Genomic DNA, 15,014 nt, shown 5'->3' on the forward strand with positions numbered 1-15,014 from the left:
TTAAGAGCCACTCTCAAACACTCGCTGCAATTACCAGTTATACACTGCATCTGTTAAACTCATAACTGACAGACAGAGAGCAATCAGATCTTCTGCGGTTAGTGCCGCACAGCGCCAGTGTCTCATGGAAGAAGAGGCAGTGTGTTTGCAGAGATGCATGAATGGGATGACATCAGAATATATGAATGAAGATAAGCAGGACTGTATGAAATGAAATAAACAGTCTGTTAGATCTCGGCAATGCATTACAGTACACACCTAGGCATGTGGCATGTTTTAGTCTATGTTTAATAAGAAACCTTAGCCATAATTAGATCAACATTCAGTGCATTCCTGCCTCATTACTACATCAAAGCCATTGCAGCACTCATGTTTGTGTTTTTAACTCTGTGTCAGAATGGATTACAGATTTAGAATTTCAACATGATGGATTTAAAGCCGTTCAGAAAATCTGATATTTCACAAGAACTGAGTTCACATTACAATGTGTCATAACCAGGTGCGATGTGATAAAACATCAAGAAATACAAGCTATTCTTGTAAATGTAAAGGTTTTTGCCTTAAAGGGATAGTTCACCCAAAAATGAATATTCTGTCATCATTTACTCACCCTCAAGTTGTTCCAAACCTATATGAATTTCTTTCTTCTGCTAAACACAGAAGCTACTGACTCTGATGATCGTGTTATTCTTGTGCTTCTAGATTTAACTGCTGCGTTTGACACTGTGGACCATGAAATCCTGATCTCAAGTTTGGAGCAGTGGGTGGGCATCAAGGGCATAGCACTTGAATGATTTAGGTCTCCTTTCTCTTGTGGGGTCCCACAGGGCCCTCTTCTCTTCTCTTTGTATTTGCTCCCACTAAGTCAATAATCAGGAAGCATGGCATGTCTTTCCACTTTTATGCAGATGATAGCCAGATTTATGTGCCTCTTAAAAAGAACGACGCTGTCAGACCGTTACTCAAGTGTCTTGCTGATATACAGGCCTGGATGTCTCTTAATTTTTTAAGTTTTAATGTAAAAAAGACAGAGGTGATGGTTTTTGGTGGCACCATTGGGACCCCTTTTGTTGATTTGGGGACCTTGGCCCAGTACAACAAACAAACAATCACTAACCTAGGGGTTAAAATCGACGCTGACCTCAAGCTTGACAGTCAGATCAGGGCAATCGTTAAAACAAGCTTTTTTTAATTGAGGCAGCTGGCCAAAGTAAACCTATCGAGGCAACACTTTGAGACAGTAATCCACGCCTTTGTCACCACTCGGCTGGATTACTGTAATGCACTGTATGTGGGGGTTTAGTGGGTCTTCTGTTGCTCATCTGCGGATGGTTCAAAACGCTGCAGCACGTCTGTTAACGGGAACGCGCAAATACGAGCACATTTCCCCTATTTTAGCCTCACTTCACTGGCTGCCCATACATTTTAGGATCCATTTTTAAAATCCTCTTATTTGTTTTTAAATCTCTAAATGGTCTTGCTCCACCCTACGTTTCTGAGCTGCTACACCCTTATAGACCCACCCGTTCTCTCAGGTCAGCTGATCATCTGCTCCTGAATGTGCCCAAAACAAAACGGAAGCTTAGAGGGGACCGTGCCTTTGCTGTGGCAGCTCCTAAAATGTGGAATGATCTGCCACTGCCCATTAGACAGGCCTCTTCATTGTCTTCTTTTAAGTTGCTTCTTAAAACCCACCTTTTCTCTTTGGCCTTTGACACTTGATTTTGACATTTGTTTCTTAATTAGTTTTTCTTGTTTTCATGTCTTGTATGAGTTGAGTATTTTATGTTGATATATTTTTCTGTACAGCACTTTGGTCAACTTCGGTTGTTTTAAAGTGCTTTATAAATAAAGTTTGATTTAATTTGATTTGAAGATATTTTGAAGATTGCGGGTAACCAAACGGGTAGCTATTGACTTCCATAGTATTTTTTTAGGGATGTCCCAATCAAGTTTTTCTGCCCCTGATTCGATCAGAGTCATTGAATATTGCCAATACTGATATTCTGCTAGAACAGACCTCATTGGTTCTCATGCCAGTGTCGCAGCCAATACCGATCAGTTTTAAAAATCATCCCCGAGATCTATAGATAGATAGACAGATAGACTAAAAGTCTGAGACTAAAATAAACCTTAATTATAAATGAAAGATATCATACAAATGGCTTTCACTAAGTATTTATTATCTTCTACATCCAATCGGCTACTGAAACCCACATAAGCACATAACGCAGCAATATCTTGCACACATAAAAGTAAAAAGAGATAGAGGGTAATGTTGCTTACCTCACGTCTGCGCTCCACACCAATATAATCCGCCTCTGGTGGGAGGGTCACATGAAGCTCTGCCTCGTACGCCCCCTCGCCCTCATTGGCGGCATTAATGGTCAACATAAGCAAGTTTTCATCCCCGATTATAAGTTCTGTCTGGTCCCTGTACAAAAAAATGATGAAATCTGTATTTAAAATCGCTTCTTAATGTTAACACATTTGCTGTCTAGATATATATGAGGCCGAAATCAAGGAAGCACATGGTATGAAAACATAAACAAAGGATGCATGATACAACACAGCACATAAATTATAACAAATATACAAACAGTTGCTCAATGGCACACACATGTATGCTTTCAGGCCCACAAACTCACATTTTAGCGGAAAGTTTGAGATCTGGGATGCACATGTTGTCTTCCCCACAATCCAGCAGGATGTTTGCCTAAAGGAGACAAAAAAAAATCTTCTTTCTGTCTTTGGGTTTGTTTGTTCACTAAATTGAACTTATGTCTTTTTTTCCCTCTAATTAACTGTTTACTGTTTAAATAAGACAACAATATATTGCCTTGTTTTAAACCCTCATTTAAACCCTGCATGTCATGCCATCATAATTTAATTAATTTAATGTAATGCACACATGCAGTCTCTTACTAAACACTAATGTTGCATGCAAACCTGCTCATGGTGGAAGGTCTTGCTATAGTGGTCTAAAATGGGCCGCAGCTGTAGGCCAGGTGGAGGGGAATTCTGGTCCAGACTGTAGTTCAGTGCCACGCTGATAGGGCTCAGTTTATCCCTAAACTCTCCCTCATCCTACACATAAACAGAGAAGGATCAGACAAAAAAGAGTGGTGGATTGCAAACAGAACATACAAGTTTCACTTTACACTTTCTATTCTTTTGATTATCTTTGTCCTTTGACATCAGTCTGTTTTATTGACTCACAGCTGCTTTATGAGCATGCTTTCTTTAGAGAGCCAAAGGCAACAAATACAGTTATTTAATAAGTTACAAGGATTTGAGAAAATGAGAAAGTATGTTTATGTTTTTGAACAGAAATGCACAATGATTTGTGAAGGAAAAGCTAACACAAAAGCAGCCAGGCTGTGATAAAGTATGTGAGGCTGCTGCATTAAAACACGCATTGTTTGAACAAATCCAAACTAATTGTTACAGACACAAATATTCTCTCAATTTCTAAGTGAATTGCTACTCAAACTAAATTTGTAAAAATCATGACCTTAAAGGGTTAGTTGAAGGGTTAGTTCACTTCCATATTTCCCCTAAATTTACTCACCCTCAAGCCATCCTAGGTGTATATGAGTTATATTAAAAATACCCTGGCTCGTCCAAGCTTTATAATGGGAGTGATTAGAGGAGGTTGGGGTTAATAAAGGCCTTCTGAAGCGAAATGATGCAAATATCCTTATTTAAAACTTTATAAAGTAAAATAACGAGCTTCCGGCGCATTCGACATGCGTCCAAAAAGTGGTAACTTCTACGTCATAGTACACAATTACATGATGTACTATGCGTTATAACTTAGGACATAGCATAGTATGTCATGGCATTGTGTACTAAATTGCGGAAGTTAACACTTTTTGGACGCAAGTCGAATGTGCATGGATGTCGCGCCTCCATAAAGTTTAAAATAAGAATATTTGTCTTACATAAATGCATCTATTCGCTTCAGAAGGCCTTTATGGAGTATGTTTTATGATCAATGGATGCACTTTTTTGGACTTCAAAAACTCATCCTTCAATCACTCCCATTATAAAGCTTGGACGAGCCAGGATATTTTTAATATAACTCTGATTGTGTTTGGCTGAAAAAAGAAAGTCATATACATCTAGGATGGCTTGAGGGTGAGTAAATTATGAGATAATTTTCATTTTTGGGTGAAGTATCCCTTTAATGAATGATAAAGGTCATGTTGCCTGAGATGTAATCATAATTCAAATTGAGCTGGCAAATAAAAGTATTTCCCATGGAATGTTATCATATAAACACAGAGAAACACTTAAGATTGCATTTGATTCCTGGCTGTGTCAACTCGGTCTCATTTTTGCGACACTTTCTCACGGAGGGGTTCTCACATCGTTTATTCCGTCCAGATGAGCAGTGTTGTACTAGAAGCTTGGTTTGGCTCACAATTAACTTTCCCATGGGTTCATTTGTAGTGACGATAAAACAAGAATTTTTCATGAGGAATGAGGCCAGTTCAGCAATGCACTGTACTGCGTGTGGACTATAAGGCTTACCCGCAGGTAAACAGAGTAGTTGTGGCAATGTTGGCGGTCCCCTTGACCCAGAACTAACTGTTGGGTTCTTTGGTGCTGGTGAGTGTCCATGAACAAGATTCGCTTAACTGCTCCACGTTGCTTCAGCCAATCCAACTGCAGGTCCATTGTCAGAGCTGAAAGAGTGTGAGAGAGAAAGAGAAAGAAAGACAGGCACGCTATTGTTAGTTCCACCTTTATAGAGTCTAATTCCTGCAATTTCAGCTTGGACCAAAAAGGTTTTGGACCATAAAAATTGCACGTTCCTAAGGTTAATGGCTAGGGCTTCTGAAAAACAATCAAATAGTGCTTCCAACAAAGTGCACCTCACACACACCAGCCTGTGTTACTCTCACAGGCACAGGAACACACACAACCACACCTGTTCTTTGTCATCTCCAAAACCATATGCACTGAGTTTTAACAGGCCTGCATTCAGAAGTGCTGGGAAAGAGGATTTTATTACCTGTTGGTTTAACTGAGTTTGGCACCTTCTCCATTTTGTCCATTACTAAATTCACTTACATACAGATGTTCAACAAGTGCTGAGACACACAAACTCACACTGGGCACAACACGTATAAGTGAAAATAATAAAATGTCTCCATCTTAGCAAGCATCAAGAGAAAATGTATACTGCATGACAAAATGTAATGTGTACTTACCTTTACATTTTTTTTTTTTTTTTTTTTGCTTTGAATGAAAATTTGTAATTCGTTTAGAGCTGTTTGGCTTATGGAGAAAATTAATGTGGAAAAAATCCAGATAAAATGCAGAGAGATTTTAAGGAATTTTTTTTTTTGGAAGATTTTTTTGAGGAAGTCGTGTGTATGATTGGCTACATTTTAAAATATGGAGAAACACATCCAGAATACATTTCCTCAACACAATTGTCAATAAGACAATAATTCAATAATTGTCAATAATTCAAATGCACTTACCTACATAATCAGGAATACCAATCCCAGAGATCTTAGCACACACATTTACTGAGAGACTAAGAGAAAGAATAAAACAGACATTTAGTACAGAAGAACTTAGCCAAAAAAAAAAAAGTGACATTAACAAAAGAGAGGAAGAGGATTGTTAATAAGGGTGGAGTGTTTGTACATGGAACTGAATGGAAAGTGGGACGCTGAGGGACTCAATATTTAATAACTTAATCGAATTTGCCTCTTCCGTCTGTCCTTTCCTCACTTCATCTCTCTATCCCTCCCTCACTCTAATAATCTGGTAATAGAGGCCGACAATTAGAGCGGCCAAGAACTTCCTGTTCCTGGCAGAAAAAAATGGGACAAACACTTTTTCAATCTTCAAGATCTCAAACTTTTTATTGGCATTATATATTCTAATAACATTTCAAACCATATTTATATTAAGTCTAATATGCAAACATCGACACACACACACACACACACACACACACACACACACACACACACACACACACACACACACACACACACACACACACACACACACACACATTCTTATCCCGTACAGACATGTCCCGAGTATGGGCCACACAATTAATTTACTGGAATCTAAAGACGGCAGTTCTGTTGCCAGAGGGATCTTGTATAAAACTAGACCCCTTTATTTCCAAAAAAACACAAATACAACCAGGACTGAGGATTTAAAACATGGTACTCCATCACAAACATCTCACAAGCTGTAAGGTGAGAGCGCAGAAAAACACTTATTCATACATGCTCGCACCTCTCCAGCTGGTGCTCAATAACTGTATTTCCGTTATGTTGAACGTGTAATGATATCTGTGCTCGGGGACTCACAACTGCAGTCTTAATGGCCCAACGGGCCAATCCGATGCATAGCATTCCATACAACCCAAATATGTCTAATCAGAAACAACCCATTAGGCCCCTTAAAAAACACACTTAGACAGCATTGAGCGTGTCTTAGTTTAAATTAGCGATAAACAGCTGGATGCTGTGCCTCATGAACAACACGAAATACCCATGAGGCCATGCCTGATGGAATCCAGCATTGTGCTTTGTGCTCTAACCATGCAAACCCTGCCATGACCCCTCCAGGTAGTGGTGTATTTTCAAATGCACAGCAGAATTCATGTGCATGTTGTACAGTGAGAGAAGAAGGGGAGAGAGTATGCATATTTAGGGGGGGAGGAAGTGGCCCCGCTAATTTAATGATGCCTTGTTAGTTCTCCTCCCCGTAACAGGGGTAGACGCATAATCACGCAGGCCTACAACACATGCAAACACTGTAGTGCCCAGAGGTTGACCCCCCTGACCCCTGCTCTGACCCTACTGGAACACTTCTAACCTTGCAGCCCATCTGCCATCTATAATTACTGCCCACTCCTCAGAGTATTAATGGCACCCGTGTGTATGTGTGGTTTGACACGAGTCATTCACACACACTTTTACACTCTGCATGTACATATGCTGTTTTATTGGTAAACCTTCATTTATAAAGCATTACTGCCTTCAAATAAATTTAACTCAAATCAAAAATTGACTCACATCAAAAATATAATTTATAGTTAATAAAATTCTTAATTCTTATCATATTTGTTTTATGTACAGTATACTTATGTCCTTGTTGGCTACTGAAATTATGTTTTATAATAAAATAAAATAAAATAAAATAAAATAATAAAATAAAATAAAATAAAATAAAATAAAATAAAATAAAATAAAATAAAATAAAAATAAAATGTACTGATGGCCCCCAAATACTTCTATTTTGCATTTTTCTAATTTCATACAATTTGTTTCATTTCTGCTGGAAGAATAAACATACAGAAGAATATAAAATAAAATGAAACAAATTAAACTCTAGAAAGACAGAGGTTTTCAACCTTAACCATGGTGGTGTTTCTATCCTCTAGATCGTTTTATGCTCTCTTCTCTGTCTTGTTCCATTTCTCTCCATGTTCATCTGTGTGTCTCAGTGTTCCTCTCTGTCTCTCTCTATTTGCAGCCACAGTTTGTACATTTATTTTACTAAGCTACTCTTTTGTTATTGCAGAATTCCACACTTTAGTTCTTTCGTTTGTCTCTCCAAAACCTCTAGTCCTTTATTCCTTACGCCAACCTCAACACACAAGCACATGCACCCCAAGCAGCCAAACAGATCTGGTATGTTTACAGTCATAGAGCCCAAAAACTGCTTGTGGGACACAATGTCCATCCACATACGGGGTAAGAATGCAGGGCTGTGTGTATGTTTGTGTGGTTTGGAAGAATGCATTGAGACTTCCAGAAACACTTAGTTTTACCACAGAGAAGAAAAAAAACTGCTGTAATGTGGTACTATAGACCACATGGATTTAAAACCTCCCAGTCAGCCATAGCTCTTTGGCCCAGACTCCTTTGGTTTACCCTTAACCAGGACTAAAGATCAACATATCTGTCCCATCAACTGAACACTTCATAGAAGAGATAAATCAAAACATGAACTTTCAAATGTTCTTTTATGAGCATTTAGTACACAAGAGTCACTATTTGTGTCAGAAGCTAAGAGGATATTTCAGTAACTAGCACTAGATAAATATTTTGTTGACACTTACCAGGTTACCATGTTATCAGTATTGGGCATGCGGCAGGACTTGTCCTCAGGGTTGAGAATTCTGGGCATCAAAATCAGCTGAGCATTCACAGTGACCACTGGCCTTGACCTAGCATTGTTAAGAAACAATACAGTGGGAATAATATCACAAAAATAAATAAAAAATGACTGATTTAACTGATATGATTGTATTGTGGCAGTGAGTTTGAATTGGAAGCTTAATTCAGAGCTACACATACACATTATGAACACATTAAAGCTGTCAATGTGAATTTCAGTTGGTAACATTTTACTTCTGTAATGTGACACATTTTAGAGTGAAACAGGATATTCAATGAAAAAGATTTGAAGACTTTTATCCTATTTTGTCCATCTCAAAATGATTGGATCATAAAAAGTGGCTATTTTAAATGAGTATGAGCTTGCTAAAACAAAATATATAGCTTTTTGATTGTTGGTTAACATCCAATAGCTCACATGGGCTAAATGATAAATGATATCAGCAGAAAAGTAAAGTTTCAAAAGAAGAGCATTTTTGTTTGTTTATTTTTTTATGTAAAATAACATGTATCTACGAATCATTTACAGCAAGACCAGGAACCTGCATTAAGAGTGTAAATTTTGATTTATTGTGACTTGAATGGTGCTGTGAGCAATTTTAGCCCTTTTTCTTGCTTTTTCCATTTTGCTAAAAAAAGCTAATTTAAGTTATTTCTTAGGACACATATGAATGAACATTCAATGCACAGTATTACATAAAGAATCACTTACAGAACATTTAACCAACAGAAACTAAACATTCAGAGTCCTATTCTAATAAAACATCAGACATCCCGAGTAAATGAGAACATAACATGAGGTCAGTCTCTGTTGTGCTCCGGTCTCACATTTAGTCTGTTGAGGCTAGCACTCAAACTGGATTAACAGTGGAAATGTTAGCTTACACAAATACACCAGAGCCCACTACAGCTAATCACTTTAACACTGACACCGAGACACCGCTTGTGTGTGAGAGTGTGTGTTGGGACATGTTAATGTGTCTGTGTGTTTTTGGTGGCTTTGAGGCAGGAAAAAGGGACTATTTTGAAACATTTCTGAGGGAAACCTGAGCTAAAACACCCAATTGAAGTCTTGACTACTCAGGCTAGACATGCCACAAGTCTGTAGATAATGTTCGCTGACTGTACTCTTGTCAACTACAGCTGAACAATTCTTCATGAATGCATTATGAAGCCAGACATTTCAATTTAGTCTGTTATGCAATTTGAAAATATTTTACTATCATATCATGGAACAGAGAAAAACAACTTCATATGTATCAGGTTTCCTTCCAGCTAAACCTCAAACACAGGTGTTTTCTGTGCCATTCACTCTAACCAAGAAAACATGTGAGTGTAGTGAAAGCTGTAAGTGAGTTTAGGCCAGAATAAGTGTGTGTTTCTGCAAACTGGTATATATATTATGCATACATACAAAATGTAATATTATATATATATATATATATATATATATATATATATATATATATATATATATATATATATATATATATATATATATATATAAAATGTTTATATGTGAACAATAGCCTAAATTCAAACTGTTTATCGTATAAAACAATCGTGTCGCTTCAGAAAATTTAGATAAACCACTCAATTCATATGGATTAGTTTATGATCCCTTAATGAACTTTTTGAAGCGTCAAAGTGGTAGCCACGTAGCTGTCTATGGAGGGACAGAAAGCTCTCAGATTTCATCAAAAAGATCTTAATTTGTCTTCCAAAGATGAACAAAAGTCTTCTGGGTTTGGAGCAGGATGAAGGTGAGTAATTAATGACAGAATTTACATTTTTGGGTGAACTAACCCCTTTAAAACTAAGAAACATAAAACTCAAAACCAAAGTTGACCCATTGCTAGTTACAATTTATGATGGTGCATGTCACATATATTCATATAAGTAAAATATAATATTTGAAAATATAAAATATGAAATTGAAAATGTTGTATAATATGGTGCATTTAAAGTGTCTCACCTGTAGGCCACAACTTTACTCACTCCAAATGCACCGACCAGCAAATCTGTAAAGAGAGTGAAATATACTGAGAGGCACAGGACAGACACAATATGAAATGAAAATATGTATGCAAAATATATATGAAAATATGAAAAATGTGTGTTGCAAGAGAAAGAAGAAGAAAGAGAACGAGTGGCTGGATCATAAAGCTTCAAAGCACACTGCAGCTGGAACTGATTTGGGCCTCCAGCAGTCTCCATCAAAGATTCGTCGACCCGTTTCTCATTCTACCAGTCTAGCATCTTACATCACCTGCCATCTCTGAACAGAGCAGAGCCAAAGAGAAACCCCAGAGAGCCACGGAGAACGTGTGAGGCTTTAATCTCATTCTACTCAGAGGTGCACCAAGCCACATCTGATTAATGGAAAGGTAAACACAGCATGCTGAATGGTTTCCCTCTTCTCTTAATGAAGATGGGCACGATAAACCTGAATTTCAACCTATATGAGACTTTAATGTGATGCAGTGGAAAAATCATAATGTAGTTTAAATGAATCAGGGCCTTCACAAAAATCATGTGACGAGGTTTAATAAAAACAGTGTGATCTCCATCACTAATTTGTAAATCTAATGTTGAGTGACACAAACCAACTAATGCCACAAAACATGATAGAATTTATTAGTAATTAATACTTGCTCATGCAGTTGTTGCTGTTTTCCTGGTAGATGAAACATTTGTAGGAGTAGTTAAATAGATTTTACAAAATGATAAAAACAATGAAAACCTGTTTTGTTTCACACATTTTGATTAGATTAAGGAAAAAAATAAAAACGGATTATTTCTTAATAAATAAAGCACGTGGGAATAAGACAAATATGATGACATCTGCTTAAATCAAAGGTTAAGGACATCTGCTATGTTCACTTATAGGGATAAAATCTCGCCCCCCATGGACTACCATGGTATTTTTTTCCTACAAACATTCTTCCAAATATCTTCCTTTGTGTTCAACAGAACAAAGAAATGTATACATGTTTAGAACAAATTGAGGGGGAGTAAATGATGACAAAATTTTAATTTTTGGGTGAACTATCCCTTTAATTGTGATATTGTGATTAAACAAGCTAATATTTTATTACTCTCTTTTACTCTCTCTCTCTCTCTCTCTCTATACATATACAGTCAAACCAAAATGTATTCAGACACCTTGAATATTTCATTTATTAATACAGTTTATTCACTATAATTTTAAAACAGGTAATAAAATATGACAAGATCTCAGAGTTAAACTGTGTCAGAAAAAAAATAATCTTAATTATGTCAGATAACACTTAAGCAAAACATGGTCAGGTCAAAGCGTCTGAATAATTTTTGATTCAAATTTTTTTATCAATTTTACTGGTAGTCCACTGTATGAAGCATTTTTGGGTATAATATGCCACAGTTTACTTTATTTTGCTATCCTCACTTACATAGATTAACTATAGTGTATTTCTGTTTCAAATAAATGATGTTTCTTTGAAGCTTCTATTTTAAAAAAGCGTATTTTGGTTTCCACAAAATTATTAAGCAGCACAACTGTTTGAACAAAAATGTCAAAAATATTTGTTTGAAAATAAAAAATTAAGTGTTTTTTGTGCCCCAAATCATTTGTTATTAGAAGGATTTCTGAAGGATCATCTGATACTGAAGACAGTAGTAATGATTCTGAAAATTCAGCTTTGCCATCACAGGAATAAATTACATTTCAAAATATATTAAGATAGAAAATATTCTTCTATTCTTTCCCTTTGCTCCAAATCTTTCCTGTTTCTCTACATAGCCCTACACAGCATCAAAATCCTTTATTTAACTAATGTAACAAAGGTTGCAGAAATAGCATAAAGAAAATGTCAGAATTTTGTCTTTAGAAAATATTTAAATTTAATTTTTTTTTTTTTTTAATAATCAGACAAAACAAAACCTGGTCATGGACAACATCACCAAATATTCAGGTCAGTGTGCAAACAAACCACACCTCCATTACCTGAGATGGCACAGTGGAAATGTTGGAAAAGTGTGTGTGTGTGTGTTAGTGCTTCCTCTGTGGCCTCTGCTAAAGCTATAACCATCCATTCGTCTCTGACATCTCATTAAACTATAATTGAACCAACATAAACCATAGCAAAGAGCTGCTTCTGACACCCACTCAGACAATATTAGACATTTAGTTTTCTTTGATGGTGAAAGAGTTTTTGTGATAAGTATAGAATTTCTATTAAGTAAACATTAAACTTTAACCTTTACACAAGGTCGGTTTCATTCAGTCTTTAATCAAACTTGAATGAGAGACCATTCCCTCACCTTAGTTTCAGAATTGTACAAAGCATTAATAGGAAGGAAGAGTACAAATCGCTCCTGGAGGGATGCTTGCAGTCAGGCAAACTCAGAGACTCATGCAGGAATGTTCCAGAACAGCTCCAGCACCCTAATGAGTGCTCAGAGACTGCGGCTTTGATTCCTGTTTCACTGAGGTCGATCACTGGCTTCTCTTTCCATCAGGTCCTGCCTTCAGGAATGAGACACCCCTGGCAAAGAGCCCGTTGTAAACCAGAGTCAGCAGCTTTTGGTATTGTGACAGAAAACACACCTCGAACACAATGGACAGAAACATGCGCGCTAACACCGACTGACAGACACACGCACATCCTGAAGGCTTGAGCTCTCATCTTGTAAAGGCAGAGAAGATGACAGAATAATTCAATTTATTACATTCTTACATCTGGAAAGTCCATTTGAGCGCTCAACTTCCTCAGAATGGCAGTGAGGTGTAAATTTGTGTGTGTGCACTGCAATAGTCAACCTCAAAATATTCAGGTCGAACCCTCCGGCCGCCACAACACAAGGGTCTTAACCGCATGAATAGGTTAATAGGAGGTGGAATGATGGAGGGAGGAGATGGAAGCTCAAACACTTGAACTTTAATAAGGTTAGAGTCTGTTATAGTCATCTTCATCCTCTAGCCAATGAAATGCCGGAGCACAGCCAACTAATGCAATCTTTTCTTTTACCTCCAGTTCTGAATTTCTCTCTCATTTCACCTAATATACAATCACGCATACATCAATCTCTTTCCCTCCAAAAAAACATCGGAACCGAACTCCTCCCTGTGGATGTCTGGATGGAAATGTTCTTGGTCGGATTGCTAGTACATGCATATTTATATGGTGCCCACCCAAGTTCCTAAAACATTTCTAATATGTCCTGAATGTAACATTAGTTTCACATACAACATATGCTTTTGGAAGGAACATAATGTAGAAATATAGTGGAAAGGGGAATCCTGATTGCAAATCTTTCCACTAGTTTTCCTTTTTTTATTCTCAGAATGCCAAATTTTGTTCCTCTATGTTGCCATTTGGTATTTTAAAGTGTTTTTCTCTCAAATTAATCAAGTAATTGTTTCTAAATGTGCAATGTATGTCTGTTTGTGTTCTATCTGAGAACGATGCCTGAAGCGGTGGGCAGGAAACGTGGAGTACGTCATGATGAATGACCCTTGACCTTTGACTTTAACCCTGCATTTAACCACAAAGTTCACTCTAACCCTCACATAAACCCCAAACCACACACACACAAAGGAAAAGGCATATAAACAGAGAATATATCCGGGTGTGATGATTTCATTCATGTAAGGAGAAAAACTGAATTTTAGTTTAGTTTAGTTAGTTTGTACACACTGAACGTGAAACTGCAGCACAATGTGACAAAATCACAGCCAATCAGAAGATTTTTTATTATTATTTTAAAAGTGTATTACACAGGGACACTGGGTAGCAGTTCCCAAAAGCATCGTAAGCCTAAGTTGATCATAGCTCCATTGGTTTCAATGGAGCTACGATCAACTTAAGCTTACGATGCTTTTGGGAAACTCTGCCCTGGACAGTACATGACTGCCCCAGAATTAGCTACAGAGCTGCTGTCCCTGGGCAGGAAAAAGGAAAAAAAAGGAGGAATAAAGGGTGTAGCACACATAGATAAATCCATTTTATATACACTATAAAAATGTCTGTAACAACTGAAGTATTAAAAAATTCAATTATCACGTTTGAGTCCTCTTTAGCCATGTTCTTAACTGTGACTTGAACTGCGTAAGTCTAATGCTGTCTAATGCTAACATTGTCTAATGTTAATTGGTAATGTATTCCAAATATGAACAGCTCTTATAGAAAAAAGGAGCTCTATACTGCACTTCTGCTCTTTATATAAACTATGTAAAGGTTTAAGAGTAGATTTTGTGACCGACCGTGATGATATCACTTTCGCAGCATCTGAAAGCTGATTCCGTATAAATAAAAAATTATAAAAATCTTATTTGTCACCATACAGACATGCTTCTCAACTGTCAGGGGTGAGTCTAAAATAATTCCAAGACACTTAAAATTTGGCACATTTTTTAATTTCTCACCATTAACTAAAATTTTAGATTAAACATCTTCCTTATTTTAATAGTAACATGCATGCAGTTTTCTGAACATTTAGCATTTAACAGCACTGAGTAAGTCAGTCATATATTTGTTTCATTACAGTAGATAATTTAAACGCCACTTGTTCTCTGGTTTCGGCATGTACATAAATTTACATTTATGCATTTGGCAGACGCTTTTATCCAAAGCGACTTACATTGCATAATACTATACATTTGTATCTGAGTAAGTGCAATCCCTGGGATCGAACCCATGACCTTGGCATTGCTAGTGCCATGCTCTAACCACTGAGCTACAGGAAAGCACAAAATCACAGTGTCATCTGCATAGATTTAAATATTTACATCGGGACAGATTGTTCGAATACAAGCTAAAACGTAAGGGCCCAAGGGTAGAGCCCTGAGGAACCTCAGTTGAGCAGTCT

General features: G+C 37.0%; 1 protein-coding gene across 1 annotated transcript in view; it reads right to left on the reverse strand.

Annotated features, from left to right (window-relative positions):
• Positions 1 to 15,014, reverse strand: part of itga8 (integrin, alpha 8) — a 69,888-nt gene that overhangs the window by 26,662 nt on the left and 28,212 nt on the right. The window contains exons 14-20 of the mRNA XM_067394827.1: positions 10,141 to 10,186; positions 8,108 to 8,215; positions 5,496 to 5,551; positions 4,537 to 4,691; positions 2,950 to 3,087; positions 2,649 to 2,716; positions 2,287 to 2,434 (exon numbers count right to left, since the gene is read on the reverse strand). Coding sequence (XP_067250928.1) covers positions 2,287 to 2,434; positions 2,649 to 2,716; positions 2,950 to 3,087; positions 4,537 to 4,691; positions 5,496 to 5,551; positions 8,108 to 8,215; positions 10,141 to 10,186 — 719 coding nt within the window. The remainder of the gene's footprint in view (positions 1 to 2,286; positions 2,435 to 2,648; positions 2,717 to 2,949; positions 3,088 to 4,536; positions 4,692 to 5,495; positions 5,552 to 8,107; positions 8,216 to 10,140; positions 10,187 to 15,014) is intronic.

The sequence above is a fragment of the Chanodichthys erythropterus genome, chromosome 2 (genome assembly GCF_024489055.1).
Source record: "Chanodichthys erythropterus isolate Z2021 chromosome 2, ASM2448905v1, whole genome shotgun sequence".
NCBI classification, from domain to species: Eukaryota; Metazoa; Chordata; class Actinopteri; order Cypriniformes; family Xenocyprididae; genus Chanodichthys; species Chanodichthys erythropterus.